At 54.3% G+C, this 16,198-nt stretch overlaps 1 protein-coding gene across 2 annotated transcripts; it reads right to left on the reverse strand.

Moving 5' to 3' along the window:
• Window positions 1-1,750: 1,750 nt before the first annotated feature.
• Window positions 1,751-11,225, reverse strand: JPH4 (junctophilin 4). 2 transcript variants are annotated; one of them, XM_054448918.2, is made up of 7 exons: window positions 10,309-11,225; window positions 10,017-10,142; window positions 9,223-9,772; window positions 7,834-8,605; window positions 3,971-4,089; window positions 3,096-3,628; window positions 1,751-1,882 (listed from the first exon to the last, which is right to left on the reverse strand). In XM_054448918.2, the coding sequence occupies exons 3-7, from the start codon at window positions 9,599-9,601 to the stop codon at window positions 1,799-1,801; spliced, it is 1,887 nt and encodes a 628-aa protein (XP_054304893.1). In that variant the 5' UTR covers window positions 9,602-9,772; window positions 10,017-10,142; window positions 10,309-11,225; the 3' UTR covers window positions 1,751-1,798. The 2 variants fall into 2 exon arrangements, with proteins under 2 accessions (XP_054304893.1, XP_054304892.1); XM_054448917.2 differs by lacking the exon at window positions 10,017-10,142.
• Between the last annotated feature and the right edge of the window lie 4,973 nt (window positions 11,226-16,198).

Genomic DNA, 16,198 nt, shown 5'->3' on the forward strand with positions numbered 1-16,198 from the left:
CCCCGCCTCCACCACGGGACCCCGCCCTCCTGGGCCAACTGCAGAGCCTTCCTGAATCCTCTGACCTCGGGCCTCAGGCTTTAGCGGAGAGACAGCATGACAGGCCTGGAGTTCTTCAAGAGGCCTCCTCGCACATCCTTACTACCCGGAGAGCCTCAGTTTGGATTTGAAGCCATCGCACCCCAAAGGAGATGACAATCCCCCCCCTTTTTTGAACTTTTTTATTAATATATTTTTTTTGTTAAATTTCTTTGTATTTTTTTCCTGCAAGACTTGGTGTTGGCGGCACTGTTGTAGTTTAACTTCAGTCCCAAATTCCATGAAATAGAAATCAGAAGTAAAGGTTGAGAGGGGAGGAAGGAGGGAGGCAAGCCAAGGAATAAACAAGAGTTTGACTAGAAAAAAAGAAGAGGGTGTGTGTGGTGGGCATTCCCGGGCAAGGCCATTCCTTGAGGGAGGGGGTTGGCAGGCAGCTTGCCTCTGCCTCATGCAGGGGAGGGAGGAAAGATCCCCTGGGGACCCTACAGTCCCCTCTTCCTAGGGCTTCCTGCTCCCAGGGGAAAAGCAAATACCAGAGAGGGATCAGCCACAACCTCAAACAGGGCTCTCCACCCACCTGTCACCCGGGTTTGACTCCCACCTCTGCCCTGCCTGGGAAGCATGTGAGATCAGCTATCTTTGATCCCCTCCTTCTGTTGTTTTCCCATTTCACAAGATTCTGATGTGAAGGGGGAAGGGATATAACCCATTTTGAGACTACTAAACTGTCACAGCTTCTGCTTCCTTGTGAGCTCCTGTTATCTTGTCTGGTCCTATCCCCCAGAAGTGCCTCCTCCACCACAACTCCCAGAGTTGGGGTGTGGGGGCCTTGCTCAAGTGCCTCTAACCCTCTGCAGTAGAAATGTCTTCTTCAGGCCCCTTAGGAATTTAATGAAAGGCCACAAGTGAGTCCAGACCAACCAAATAAACTATTATGGGGGAGACAGAAGGGTGGGAGAAGTCAGTGGCAAAGTCTGGGCGGGGTGGACCTGACTGCATTGGATATTCTCTGTTCCTTCACACGTTGCTCTTGGCATGGCATGCCACCAGAGGGGGCTGGAGGAGGGGCTGGCTGATGAGGAGAAAAAGAGGGAAATGCTAGGGAGTTATTCTACTTTTCACTTCCCTTCTCTCCCTCAGGGAAGGATGGAATTGGGCAGTAACCCAGCTCAGTGCTTGGAGGGGAGATAATAGCCTCCAAGATTAGAGGTGGAGGATGCACCTCCTGCAGCTTTTTCACTAGGCCTCAGAGGGACACCAGGCCCCTCAGGCTAGGGAGCCATAGCAGCTCAGCCAGTGCCTTGCCTGACATTCAATCACTCCTTCATTTTCTTCCTCCTCTCCATTCAGCTTCCAGGAGTCTCCTTAGGACACCAAACCCCCACCCGCAGCGAAGTTGAGGTCTAAAGAAAAGGTGGGAGGGCGTGGGGCAATGGTCTGACTTAGATTTGTGTGTCTCAGAGAAGACAGCAACTCTGAGAGAGAAAAGCCCTTCATATGTAAACAATCTAGAGAAAGAAGGGGTTGGGATGGGAAAGGGAGTGAGGAATATAGAGACAGATCCAGAAGAAATGAGAGAATCTGAAAGAAGACAGGGAAAGAAAAAGCGAGAGAAAAAAACAAAGGAGCACAGAAAAGAAAGGAAGAAGAGAAAGAAAGATAGGAGAAAACATAGCCAGGAAGAGGAGAAGAGAAAAAAGGCAGGTCAAAGGGGTGAAGAGGCACGCAACCAAAGCCAGAACCAGGCCAGGAAGTAGCCTCAGGTGAGGAGCTGGGAGAACAGGAACGCCAGGCTGAGGTCCAGGAGGGCCACGGCTCCCACCACCAGGGGGTTGGCAGCTCCCTAGAGAGACAGAGGGGGAAGCAGACTCAGTCCCTGAGGACAGGGCCCACCTTCCTGCCCTGACTGAGGTGGCAGAGCTGAAGGGTCTCAGGCACCTCCCTGCACAGCCTGGAGCAGGGGGATCACCAACATTTGTTTTGGATTGCAAAACCCCCTCTTCTCCCAGGCAGGGCCCCACCTTTCCTCTGACACCTTCAATAGAGGGACAGCCCTTCCACCTCCTCCCTCTGGTCCCCTCCCATCAGCATATCATGTGTCCCAGGCAGGAGGTGCCTGGCCTTAGTAGCAGACATTGGCAGCAGCAGCCAGTACTGCAGTAAGGCAGAGGGATGAAGGGGTGAGGATGTGGTTGCTAGGAAACAGAAGGCCTAAAGCCCAATCAGAGTAGAGGGTTCTGGGGAAACTCCGCCTCTCCCGGTTTTCTGCCTTCTTCTCTATTTCAACTTCTTCCCAGGAGAGGGAGGGAGAGTCAGGGTAGGGAGGGAACAATCTTTTCCTTTTTTATTTCTGGGCACCAAAGAGAGAAAGTGCGGAGGTGGGGGTGGGGGTGGAGTAGGACAACTGAGAGCTGGAAATGATATGGAAGGAGAACGGGGGAAAAATGTTCTGGCTCTCCCATTAATTATTAGTTTATAACCCTGGACAAGTTACTTTTTTTTTTTTTTTTTTTTTTTTTGAGACAGAGTCTTGCTCTGTCACCTAGGCTAGAGTCCAGTGGCGCGATCTCAGCTCACTGCAGGCTCCGCCTTCCGGGTTCACGCCATTCTCCTGCCTCAGCCTCCCAAGTAGCTGGGACTACAGGCGCCCACCACCACGCCCGTCTAATTATTTTTTGTATTTTTAGTAGAGACGGGGTTTCACTGTGTTAGCCAGGATGGTCTCGATCTCCTGACCTCGTGATCCGCCCACCTCGGCCTCCCAAAATGCTGGGATTACAGGTGTGAGTCACCGCACCCGGCCTGGGCAAGTTACTTTAAGTGCTCTGGGCCTCAGTTCCCCCATCTGTCACATGAGGGAGTTGGGCTTGCAGGTGTGTAAGGTTCCTTCCAGCTCGAACGCCCTCTCTTTTTTTGAGGTGGGATGTGGTCCAAGACTGGCCAGGCAGAGGAAGCCGAGTGAGATAAAAAGCCCCCCAGTGATCAGACAGTTCTGGAAAGCATGGGAGGCAAGGCTTTGGGAGAAGAGGGCACACAGCAGGGACAGAGGATCTCACCGGCTGGGCAGGCCTCTCGGTTGCAGCGGGCTCCCCGAGCTCTTCTGTCAGGCACCCAGCATCAGGACCCCTCGAGGACGAGCCCCTCAGGACCAGCATGGCGATGGGCTCAGGCTCCGTGCCTGCTGGGGCCCTCAGCGGGGGCAGGGGCTCTTCATCCTCCCCCTCCTCCTCTCGAAGACTTCCTGAACTGTCGCTGCAGCCTCCGAGGAGTGGGGAACCATCTCTGGGCCCTGGCCCTTGCATCCCAGCCTCATCCTCAGCCTCATAGCCAGCTAGTTCCTCTGCCTGTGCGCCTGCCCCCCCCCACTCCTCAGGCCAAGCTTTGGGGCTGGAGAAGGGACCCTGGTCCCCTCCAGGAGGCAGTGGGCTCCGGCAGGCAGGGGGTCGCCAGGGTTGGCGGGAGGAGGCAGGACTGCTGGGCAGTTCAGGGGATCCCTCTGAGGGGGTCAGTCCGTTCTCATATACCCCAGGGCTGTCCTCATCCAGGGGCTCTGTGTCGGAACCTTCTGAGTCCTGCCTGGGTCTGCGGCCTGGGTTAGGGATAGCTGAGAATCAGAGGGGCCTAACTGGCCTTGGGCTGGAGTGGCTGCAGCTTTATTCCTGATTGGGCACTTCCCAGGACTTTGGAATTCCCAGGCTCATAGCCTCTCACCACCAGACCCCAAACCCCCTATTATCCTACTGCATACATTCCCAAGTCCCACTCCCCAGACTACCAGGTCTGGCCCCCACCCTGTGTTCCTTGCACCCTCATTCCTTGTTTTTTCCTATCCCCAGTTCCCTTGCAGGGCTTCTCATCTGTTTCCCCACACCTGAGCCTCTCTAGCTCCCTAGGGGCCTCACTGCCCTCCCCCGAGCTGTCCATGTCTCACCTGGGGCCTCTAGCATGGGCTGCAGGTCCTGGGCTATCAGTTTGGCCATTCGAGCTGCCTCCACGGCCTTCTCAGCGACACTGCTGGCTGCCACTGCCTTTAGGAGGGCGTCTGCTGCCCTGTCGGGTCCAGAGACAGGGATTTAGCAGACCTTCCCCCACTTCAAATTAGTCCCTGCTCAGATGCTCCAGCCCCCTAGCCCCTGTCCCCTCTACATCACATCCTCCTCTCCTCTGGAGTCTTCACCCCTCGCCACACTCTGCCAGCTGCTTCCCTTCCTGGCAGGCCAGGGCAGCTCCCGTTTGGTATCCTCCTCCTGACCTGGGCTGCGTTTGCCATCATCACACCCTCCTGCTCCTCTCACACCCTTCTACTGCTACGTCCTGTAGTAACACTTCTTCCAGTTGCAAGGGCCAGGCCCTCCTGGAACTGTGTAATTCCATTCCTATCCTCCCCCTTCCCAGTGACAGTAGAGACCTCACTCTTAGCACATCCCCTGCAGTCCTGCTTGGTGCTTATGAGCTATCCTACCACCTTCTTTGCAGTTAGCACCTCCTGTTGTTACTAACCCCTCTCACCCCCCTGGAGTCACAGGCCTCTCCGTGGGGTCCAGCGCAGGGTCCTGTACCTCCATCCTCCCCTCCAAGCAGCTTCGCCCCTGCGCCGCCCCCTTGTTCAGAGCCACCGTCTCCCTTATGTTAACAGTCTCTGCCTCCCTTTCTCTTTCTACTGTCACTTCTCCTTACTATTAATCCTACCTCTACCAGTGCAGATTTCCTGGCATGAGAATTTCCTATCTTGTGTTCCTTCGGCCTCTTCTGTTATCACATTGTTCTTCCCCTCTTCACTGCTACCACCCCTGCCCCCCTTCATGCTTTTCTGAGCTCTGGAACTGGAATAAGAGTGGGTCTCCCCTTTCGGTAATGATCCCATCCCCTCTCCCTACTAATATGCAATATCCTTTCTGACCATTGCAACTACACTTCTGGCTAAACCCTTAGTCTTCCTTCCACAGCCCCCTCTTTCCCTGCTCCTTAGGTGCAGGCGACCTGGGAGTCTGATCAGTCCTTCCCCACTGTTGTTTCTCAGTTCTCCCTCTGATGTCAGATGCTTCCTCAGTTTTCTCTTCCCTTTTACCCTCTGCTGTTAATCATAGATGCCTTGTCATCCTTAAATGAGTTCTGTAATTCTGAGGGTGGGACACAAAAGAGCTGAGAAAAAGGCAGGCAGGTGAGCTTGCCATGGGCTTGAATTGATCACACCCCATGACTTCCTCTGGTCACAGGCCTGTTCTCTCTGGTTTAGGAAGGCAGTCTGGTATGGGGGTGGGGAAGAGGATGGTGATATCTACTGTGCATATTCTTAGTCCATAGCCTCTTCTTTATGTTCTTTGGGAGCTATGACTTGCTCCTTCTCCTCAAACCTGGTGGGTCAAAGATCTTTAGAGCCTGTTTGGAGGGATCTCAGATAACGTGGTTCTTCTATCTTAGGACTTTCAGACTGTATATAACTAGCCCTGTCCTGAAACTGAACTGGACTCAGGGTGCACAGTGGGCACATGTGCAGTCTCCTGCCTCTGGCTCTTCAGTGGGGCAAAGTCAAGGAGAAGGTGGACAGGGCTGTCAAGGGCACCTGTTGAGCTGTGAGCATGAGGATCATGGTCTTGGGTTGTATTGAGTTATTCTGGTGGCCTGAAACTGGTGCACTGATGAGGCCTGTTTTTGTGTATGAAGAATATGGATGATCAAGTCCCATACAGTAGACTTAGTCTGTGCTCAGGCATCAGACTCAGGCCAGGCTCAGGCTACCTGGCAGAGGCACCTGCTGCTGAGGCTCTGCTGTTTCCATGGCAGCTGGCAGCCAATCGGGATTGCCAGGCCTGTTGCTGGGGAGACCAACCAACCTCCTCCCACTGCCTGATCCTCTAGTTACTGAGATCAGTTTCTCCTGCACATGTCTCCACCCTATCTAGCCTAAAATGTTCCCTGGTGCTCTGCCTTCCCCCTTCCCTGGCTTAAGTCCCTGGGCTCTAACATCCAGACTCCCAGACACATCTATAGATGCACATTCTCTGACTCAAATGTCTACTCTACATTTGGCATGTTTATATTCTTTCTCTCTCTAACACACACACACACACACACACACTCACTGTGTCACCCATTATACAAACTCATTTAAGCATATTTGGACATATCCTGATCTCTGATCTCTGAAAAAGTCTCAAATTTAAATGAAATCCGCCACCCCTTTAAAAGAAAATTCAATATGTAAAAATTCAAATATGTGAGTTGTATAAATAAGGGGTATATGAATCTCATTACAAGTGGATTTTTGGCTTCTTTTAGATTTTTTTTTTTTTTTTTTACACTGGCTTTCGCTTTTGTCGCCCAGGCTAGAGTGCAGTGGCGTGATCTCGGCTCACTGCAATCTCTGCCTCCCGGGTTCAAGTGATTCTCCTGCCTCAGCCTCCCCAGTAGCTGGGATTACAGGAACCTGCCACCACACTGAGCTAATTTTTGTATTTTTAGTAGACAGGGTTTCGCCATGTTGGCCAGGCTGGTCTCGAACTCCTGACCTCAGGTAATCCGCCCACCTCGGCCTCCCAAAGTGCTGGGATTACAGGCGTGAGCCACCGTGCCCGGCCTTCTTTCAGATCTGTGCTATTTAATTCAGTAGTTACAAACCATATGTGGCTATTAAGCATTTGAAACATGTCTAGTCTGAATGGAAATGGTGTGATTTAAGTGTAAAATTTAAGGGGCGGTCCCGTGCTGCCCACCTTGCTGCTCACCTCGCTGCGCAGGGGGCCTTGCTTGCTGCCCAGGGAGCTGCAGGTTTCAAAGACTTAGTTCAAAAGGAATTTGTAAAATATCTTAATAATTTTATACTGGTTGCCAGTTGAAATGCTAATATTTGGATATATTGGTTTAAATAAAAATATTATTAAAATTCATCTCACCTGCTTTTTTTTTAAATTTTCTATTCGTTTGTTTGTTTGGTTTTTTATTTTTCAGAGACAAGATCTTGCTATGTTGCCCAGGCTGGTCTTGATGGGCTCAAGTGATCCTCTTACCTCTCAAGGGTCTACAGGTGTGTGCCACAATGTCTGGCTTCTTTTTGTTTTTTAATGTGGTTACTAGGAGATTTAAAACTACCTATTTGGCTTATATAATATTCCTGTTAGACAGCACTGCTTTAGATAACAAGGTTCCTGATGCAAGGAAATGTAATTTGATTTACAGAAAAGTTTCATTTACGGGGAAGCCTCCTCCCCTCAAACCTCCCATCAGTTGGGTAAAAGAAGGCAGAGGGGGCAAAACTGGGAGAGACTATCTTTTCAGGCGGATAGGTCAGCTGTATAAATTAGACTTCCCAAAGGCCCAAGGCTGAAATGGTGTCAGGCTGGGACGTGGTTAGGAAGGGACAGTCCCTATTCCACCCAGGGCTGATGCTCCCAGCCTGAGGCCTGGAGGCTGGATCAGCTGCAAGAGGAGGAAGACTAGGGACATGTTTTGAATTCCAAGAGATTTCTGGGCCTGCACAAAACAGGTTCCTTGCTACTCCCACACACAACAATGGATTCCATAGACATACATCTCCACACAAAAGACACCGAGACACATTTACAGTCTTACACCATCTCCCTTAAATACCCAGCTACCCAGAGTTACACCCACATCCACCTGTAGCCTCGGATATAAACACCAAGAATGCCCAGGGGTACAACTGCCTGGCCTTAGGCTTGCAATAGCAAGCCCTAGGCCTTGGGCCTTAGTCCTCCCTTAGGCACACCCCCCTTCCTGGTCCCCAGCGCAACCCCTCCTCTTAGCCCAGCTTTGGCCTCTGAACTGGACGCCCACCTGGCAGCGGCGATCTCCTGGCGCTGACGGGCAGCACTCACGGCTCGACGGGCGCCCTCGACAGCCCTGTCCACCTTCTCCTTAACTTTGCCCCGCCGAAGGGCCAGAGGCAGGAGGCTGCGGACGCGCCCGCCGTGCACCAGCCGGTTGCGCTTGTACTTGCCCTCCTCGCGGGAGCCGTCGGGGCGGGTGGTGCGCCCGTAGCCGTGCCGCCGGTTGCCCAGCCACTCGCCCTCGTAGCGCAGCCCGTTGGAGCGCTGGCTGACGCCGAAGCCGCTGCGCCGATCTGCGCGCCACTCGCCCGCGTACACCTCTGTGGCCGAGCCCTCGATGAGGGCGGGCGGCGCTGCGGCCGGGGGCCCGCTGGCCTCCGAGCCGGGCGGTCCGGTGCTGCCCACCTCGCTGCTCACCTCGCTGCGCAGGGAGCCTCGCTTGCTGCCCAGGGAGCTGCGACGTCCGCCCGCTCGGAGCCCGCTGAGCAGCAGCGAGCGGCGAAAGAATCCGCCGGCCGCTGGAGTGCGCTTTCGGGAGGACGCACCGTCGGCGTCCCCGGGCCCGGCCAGCACGAAGCCGCCCCGGGAGCCCGAGGCGGGGCTGCCTCCCTCGTCGCCCGGCAAGGGCAGGGGCGGGGGTGGCGTCGGGGGGTCGCTGTGGCCGGAATCCAGGGAGGTGCGGCGGGGTGAGCGCAGCAGCGCCGCCTGATGGTAGGGCACACTCTGGCGCACCCCGTAGCCGTGGCGCTTCCCGGCCTGCCACTGGCCCTGGTAGGTGCCTGCGGGCGGCGGAGGGGTGGGAGAAAGAGTCAGGACGTGCCGCTGGGCTCCTTGCGTCCCAAGTCCCAAGCGCCCGTGGAAGCCCAAGCGTCAGGCGGGAGAGGTGGAGGCAGTTAGTGTGGAGGTCGGGGAAGGGCACTGGGAGCCGGGGACAGGCCAGGCTGGGCCGGAAAGTGTGCGAGAGCAGAGTGAAGACCGGCAAGTAGCAGGAGCCCTACGTGGATTTTGGCAGTGCGGGTAGACAGGGGAAACTGGGAGGGCCCGGCAGGCGTGCGAAGGACAGGCTGGTGGCGGCGTTTAGATAGGCAAACAGGACTCTGAGGGGCACGCCGACCCGACGGAGGGCAGAGGTGTTGGGGACAGACAGGTAGAGAGGGAGGTGTGAGGACAGGCAGACAGGGAAGGGGTGAGGGAGAAGCGAGCAGAAGACAGACAATTGAGGAAAGCATAATCATGGTGGGAGAGAGCAGAAATTGGGGGCTGGGGGTCACATCGATGGAGAATTGTCGGGGGGAAAGATGGATGGGCGCAGGGGCGCAAATGGCGGGCGAAGGCGCAAGGCTGGGGAAGGCGCACGCGGACGAGCAGACAGACACTAGTGGGCCAGGCCCCGCACCTCCGTCGGAGTAGGTCTCGGTGCCGTAGCCGTCCTGGAAACCGTCCTTCCAGAGCCCGGCGTAGCGCAGGCCGGACACGCTTTCCCACACGCCGCTGCGCCCCTTCAGCCCGCCCAGCCACTCGCCGCGGTACGTCCAGCGGCTCTTGCGCTCCACGCCCAGCCCTTCGCGCTTGCCCTGCTGCCAGTGGCCCTGGTAGCTGTGTCCGCCGGGCCCCGTGAAGACGCCCAGTGACTCGAAGCCGTGTGCCCAGCAGCCGCTGTACTCGCCCTGGGCGCCGGGGCCCGTGCACACGCCGTAGCCATGTGCCCGCCCCGCCTCCCAGCCCCCCACGTAGCAGCCCCCGTCGTCAAAGTCGAACTTGCCCCCGGGGGACATGCATGTAGTTGGCGCGGCCTCAGCCCCCCGGCGGCTCAGCGCATCCTGGGGCTGGAGAGCCGGCTGGGGGCTTTGGAGCCGGGCGAGGCCTGGGGGCGGGGGCAGTTAGACCGGGGCAGGGCGGGGGGGCCCCAGCGAGGGCAGGTAGGGCCGGACCCTCATCCTGAGTGGCTGCGGAGAAAGAGGGAGGGGGGCAAGTGGCGAGAGAGGCCCCTCCTCTTTGCCCGCCGCTCCCTGGCCCGGTGGCTCTGGGGTATCAGCGCCGCCCCCCAGTCCACCCCCCTCCTTCGGCAGCATCTTCCAGCAGCTCCCAAGCTTTGGGGAAATGGGGGCTTCCCCCATTTCTGTCTTTGTGGAGCGGGCCCCTCCCAGGACTTGGGGCCCCAACCCCAAGCGGGAGTCCCAATTCTCCAACCTAGAACCCCGAAGTGTCGAGTGTGGATGGCAGTTTGGGGGTCCTAAGAGGGGGCTGGGCAGAATCGTAGGGCACCCGTTTCCCTGGCTGCTGTCAGGACCCTTCTGCCCCGGTTCTTCGGCGTCTCTGGCAAAGGGATGGGGGTGGGGGTAGAATATGTAGCGGGGAGATCGGACCAAGGTGGGCAGACGGTTTTCCGGGGGCAATGGATGGGGCCCAGGGGAGGCTCTGCAGGGGAAAGTCCAGGGTGGGGACGGGCAGACAGGCAGAAAGGAGGGGGCAGGCTACTCACCATGTGGGCTGGGGCTCAGGCTGCCTCCCCGGCACAGCATCCATGGCAGGATACCTCCACTCCCACCTCGCCCGGACAAGCCAAGCCCCCTCCCCTTCCGGAGAGACTGCTCCAACCCAGAGAGGAAAGGTGGGGGAGTCCGGAGAGTCCCCTCTCTCCCCAGCTGGAGGAGAAGGCTGGGTGGGGGGGCGAGGTAGTGGCAAGGGTGGGGGAAGATGAGAATAGTGTAGGGGAAAAAATCTGCCTTGGATGGAGATAGGGAAGAAGAGCTGGGAGCTGGATGCAAAGGGGGAGGGGGCTCTCAAGAGGGGGTGTTTTTATTATTTTTTTCTTCTTATGGTTGGGAGAGGAAAAATAAATCAAAATTCCGATTCCATCCCAGCACAAATCAATGTTTGCTCCATCCCAGCATCACGGGGGAGGCTGGGCCAGGCAGATTTAAAGGGGCAGGGAGAAGAGAAGAGAGAAGAGGGTGGGTAGAGGAGGATACGGTGAAGAAGAGACAGCGGCAGTGGTGCGGGTGGTGGTGGGGTCTGCAAGCAGAGAAGGATGGGTGTCCGCTAACCCTTCGGTGAGGGAGGAGGCAGGCAGATAGGAGAAGGAGATGCACTGAGACCCCCAGGGAGGAGAGAAATCCTGGCATGCGGGCTGGAGTGGGGCGAGGCAGAGGGGAGGGAAGAGGAGCGAGGGGGAGGAGACTGAGCTGAAGATGGGGAGGCAGGGGGAGGCCGAAGCCGGGCGGGGGAGGAGAGATGCTGGCGAGGCAGGGAGAGGGTGAGAAGAATACAAAGAAAGAGGTGCAGGGGTGAGCACTAAGGAGGGGGGAGATGCAGCCTGAGAGGGAGGAAGGCGGGGAGACCCATACTGGGGCTCGGGAGGGATGGCAAGGAGGAGAGAAGCAGGGGAGGAGGGAAGAAGGGGGAAAGAAATAGATATGGAGACTGAGAGAGCGAAATAAGGCTCGTGAAGGGAGGGAGAAAGCTCTGCAGAGGGAAGGGCAGGCGTGGGTATAGAGATCCAGGCAGGAAGAGCCCAAATAGAGGCAGGAGGGCCGGAAGTGGTGTTTTTGGGGCCATAGGGGGAAGGATGAACCTGCCAGCTGCTTGGACTGAAGCCAAAAAGCTTTGGGGCATGGATGCGGGTGTCCACTGAGTCCACTATCCTCCGGAAGAAAGCACTGGAGGGGGACCAGGAGGCTCACGCTCTTGCACTTTCTGAAGATGCCTGAAATGGGACCCTGCTAGGAACCCTGGCCCCATCAATGCTTTTCCAGGCCTCCCCATCCTCCATCCCCACCACCCATTTCTCCCTGGGTTGTCCCTCTGAAGGAGAAGGGGGTGTATTGCTTTTGAATGGGGAGGAGGGCATCATGCTTGGTGATGGCATGAAGATCCCAAGGCTTTAGAATCTTTTCTTTTGCAAACCTAGAGGCAAAGACACATAGACATGTTTGAGAGGGCCCTTATTGTGGCAAGGCCCCCTCTAGCCCAACACCCCTCTGTCCTGTCCTCTCACCAGAGGGCCAGCACATCCTGACCTTGCTGTTTACAGACAGAGGTAGGCACACACTGTCTTCCCTCTCCCCTTAGTTTACTTAGACTCTGCATCTAGTTCTATCCCTGCCTCTAAGCCTTTTTAGGAAGGAGGACACTGTGTCCAATTACACACAACAGAGTACATAGTCAAATGCACTAAATTGCCCCTATTTTCATACACAGCTTTGTCCACCACTCCTCCCCCGCTGCATCCCCATTTTACAGAGAAGAGAACTAAGGCCCAGAGGGGAAGTCATTCACCAGAGGTCATACAACAGAACTGGCAGAGCTAGCAGTAGAACACTAGACTTCAGACCATTTGAGCCCTGTAATTCCTGCCAAGATTCCATGAACTTGGGGACCCTCCCTTAGGCTCAGGGCCTCCATTTTGATTACTTTGGTAAAATAAAGAGCATGAGGTTTGGAATAAATAGGGATTTCCCTTGCATCGTGTCTTCCCACAATTTACATGAGGTTGGAGAAATGTAAAATTTAAGCCTACAGGAAAGGGACCACATCTTCTAAGTGCTTAGCATAGAACAAGTCAGCTATGGGTCCACTTGGGGCATGACTGCTGATGGAGAGTTTATTCATTTATTCATTCACTCATTTCTCTATTCATCAAGTATCTACATAGTTTACTGAGTACCACCCACATAGCCAGGTGCTAGAGACACAGTGGTGAACACTGTGAGGCCTGCCCTCATGGAGTTTACTACCGTTGAGAGGTGACAGCGTGCTGGCAGCCCTCGAAGCCCTTGCTCGCTCTTGGTGCCTCCTCGGCCTTGGCGCCCACTCTGGCTGCGCTTGAGGAGCCCTTCAGCCCGCCGCTGCACTGTGGGAGCGCCTTCCTGGGATGGCCGAGGCTGGAGCGGGCTCTCTCAGCTTGCGGGGACGTGTGGAGGGAGAGGCACAGGTGGGAACCTGGTGGGAGTGGGCTTGGCGGGCCCCGCACTCAGAGCGGCCAGCTGGACCTGCCGGCGCTGGGCAGTGAGGGGCTTAGCACCCAGGCCAGCAGCTGCAGAGGGTGCACCTGGTCCCCAAGCAGTTTTGGCCCACTGCTGTGCTGGATTTCTCCTCGGGCCTTAGCTGCCTCCCCGCAGGGCAGGGCTCAGGACCTGCAGCCTGCCATGCCTGAGCCCCCCTCACACCACCCCCACACCTCATCCCCCCACCCCCCCTCACCCCACTCCCCACACCCCACTCCCACTCACCTCACCCCTCCCCCTCCTCCCTCCCCCGGCCGTGGGCTCCTGCGCCTCCCCAAGGAGCTCCGCCCCCTGCTTGACGGCATGTCCCATCCACCACCCAAGGGCTGAGGAGTGCCGGCTGAGGAGTGGGGCACAGGGGGCGGGATTGGCAGGCAGCTCCACCTGCCACCGGTGCGGGACCCACTGGGTGAAGCCAGCTGGGCTCCTGAGTCTAGTGGGGACTTGGAGAACCTTTATGTCTAGCTAAGGGATTGTAAATACACCAATTGGCACTCTGTATCTAGCTCAAGGTTTGTGAACACACCAATCAGCACTCTGTGTCTAGATCAAGGTTTGTAAATGCACCAATCTGCGCTCTGTGTCTAGCTGATCTGGTGGGGACTTGGAGAACCTTTATGTCTAGCTAAGGGATTGTGAATACACCAATTGGCACTCTGTATCTAGCTCAAGATTTGCAAATGCACCAATCAGCACTCTGTGTCTAGCTCAGGGTTTGTAAATACACCAATCAGTACTCTGTATCTAGCTAATCTAGTGGGAACTTGGAGAACTTTTGTGTCTAGCTCAGGGATTGTAAATGCACCAGTCAGCTCCCTGTCAAAACGGACCAATCAGCTCTCTGTAAAACAGACCAGTCCACTCTCTGTAAAATGGACCAATCAGCAGGATGTGGGTGGGGCCAGAAAAGAGATTAAAAGCAGGCTGCCCCAGCCTGCAGTGGCAACCCACTTGGGTCCTCTTCCACAAGGTGGAAGCTTTGTTCTTTCTCTCTTTGCAATAAATCTTGCTGCTGCTGGCTGTTTGGGTCCACACTGCCTTTATGAGCTGTAACAGTCACTGCGAAGGTCTACAGCTTCATTTCTGAAGCCAGCGAGACCACGAACCCACCAGAAGGAAGAAACTCCGAACACATCCGAACATCAGGAGGTACAAACTCTGGACGCGCCGCCTTTAAGAACTGTAACACTCATACCGGTCTCTACTAAAAATACAAAAAATTAGCTGGGCATGGTGGCAGGCGCCTGTAGTCCCAGCTACTCGGGAGGCTGAGGCAGGAGAATGGCGTGAACCCGGGAGGCGGAGCTTGCAGTGAGCGGAGATTGTGCCACTGCACTCCAGCCTGGGCGACAGAGCAAGACTCCGTCTCAAAAACAAAAAAAACCCAAAAAATCCTGTAACACTCACTGCGAGGGTCCGCGGCTTCATTCTTGAAGTCAGTGAGACCAAGAAGCCACAAATTGCGGACACACCTTGTAGTAAAGGCAGACAACAAACAAGAAATTCTAGTGTGGTTAGTGCCACACCAAGTTTGTGGGGTGAGAATAGAGAATAGGGATGGAATCCACCTGAGGCTGGTGCCCTAGAGAAAGAGGCATTTAAGATGAATCCAGAAGGGAGTTCTGGGGCAGGCCAAGCTGTGTTGCTCATCCCTAGATATTCAGCCTAGGGTGTCAGCCTTTCCTTCTCCACACAGTGCCTTGTCCCACTCCACCCCTAAAATTCCCCTTTTCTCCAAGCAAAAGGGAAAACAAGAAAAGAAAAACCAACCTATGGTCCTGGAACACCCGTGCCTTGTTTCTTAGGCAGAAGAGGTGACAGGGTGTGATGCCTTGTTGGAAGCTATACTGTATTCTGAGCTGCAAATTAAGTGTAGGGTCCAATGAAGTCCTGAAGAAATCTCTGACAGAAGTACCCCAGAACATGTGGGATGCACAGTCCCAGCGCCCCTATGTCTCCCTGAGTGAGCTAGCCTTCCAGCCCCTTTCTGTTCTGTCCCTACAGGCTCTACAATTCCCTCCTTCAGGGCAGGGGCACTTTGTTTTTTTCAGAGAGTGCACTGGTTTGTTTCGCCACAATTTACCAACATTCAGGTGTCAGAGAAACGGGAAGTAATGTTCGATGGAGCGGCTCTGTGCTAGGAGCCAGGTACTGTGCTTGGCACGCAATCTGTATGACCTCATTCCATCCTCACAGCAAAACTGTCACTGTGAGCAGTCCAGGCTGGAGGCGTGGAGCTAGATTTCCAAAGATGGTCAGACCTATGTCTGAATCCTGACTCTATCTGCCACCTACTAGTTGGGTGAACCTGAGCATATTATCACCTAACTTTTCTGAGCTGCAGTTTGTTTATCTCTAAAATAGGATTATTTTGAGGATCAAAATGATCATGCCTTATTTTGCCTTATTTTGAGGATTATGCCTTATTTTGAGGATCAAAATGATCATGTATGAAGTGTAAGTATGCATAATATGCATAATAACATACGGAGGGAAAACCACTTGGCATAGTGTCCAGCACATAGTAAGTGCCCAGTAAATAATGGCTTGAAAAATACATTGGCATTATGCCAGTTTTATAGGTGAGAAATCTGGGACCCAGCAGTTAATTAATTTGCTTAATGTTGCCCAGCTAATATATGGCAGCCCTTGGAGCTTGATATCAGACTCCCAAGTTAATATGCTTTAACAAATGCAATTTTGGGGGTCCTGTTTATAAAAGTAAAACATGCTCATTGTAGAATAAGAAAATACAGCCTATCAAGAATAAAAATTAAAACCACCCATAGTCTCACTGTACAACAGTTTAGTATATTTTTATATAGTCTTCTATGTACTTTTAACATAATTAAAAACAGTGCATATACAATTTTGTATCCTACTTATTCACTTAGTTTTCGTTGTAAGCATTTTTTTTTATTATACTTTAAGTTCTGGGGTACATGTGCAGAATGTTTTGTTACATAGGTATACACGTGCCATGGTGGTTTGCTGCACCCATCAACCTGTCACCTACATTAGGTATTTCTCCTAATGCTATCCCTTCCCTAGCCCCCCCACCCCCCAACAGGCCACAGTGTGTGATGTTCCCCTTCCTGTGTCCATGTGTTCTCCTTGTTCAACTCCCATTTATGAGTGAGAACATGCAGTGTTTTGTTTTCTGTTCTTGTGATAGTTTGCTGAGAATGATGGTTTCCAGCTTCATCTATGTCCCTGCAAAGGACATGAACTCATCCTTTTTTTATGGCTGCATAGTATTCCATGGTGTACATGTGCCACATTTTCTTAATCCAGTCTATCATTAATGAACATTCGGGTTGGTTCCAAGTCTTTGCTATTGTGAATAGTGCCGCAATAAACATATGT

This window comes from Pongo pygmaeus, chromosome 15 (assembly GCF_028885625.2).
Source record: "Pongo pygmaeus isolate AG05252 chromosome 15, NHGRI_mPonPyg2-v2.0_pri, whole genome shotgun sequence".
In the NCBI taxonomy this organism is placed as follows: Eukaryota; Metazoa; Chordata; class Mammalia; order Primates; family Hominidae; genus Pongo; species Pongo pygmaeus.

Excerpts from the sequence above, each read along its gene's own strand:
- JPH4 (XM_054448917.2), bottom strand. The coding sequence starts at position 9,601 with ATGTCCCCCGGGGGCAAGTTCGACTTTGACGACGGGGGCTGCTACGTG. Across the intron at positions 4,090-7,833 it reads CAGGAGATCGCCGCTGCCAG|GGCAGCAGACGCCCTCCTAA; the intron begins GTGGGCGTCCAG and ends TGGACCCGACAG. Across the intron at positions 3,629-3,970 it reads GCCCATGCTAGAGGCCCCAG|GCCGCAGACCCAGGCAGGAC; the intron begins GTGAGACATGGA and ends TCCCTAACCCAG.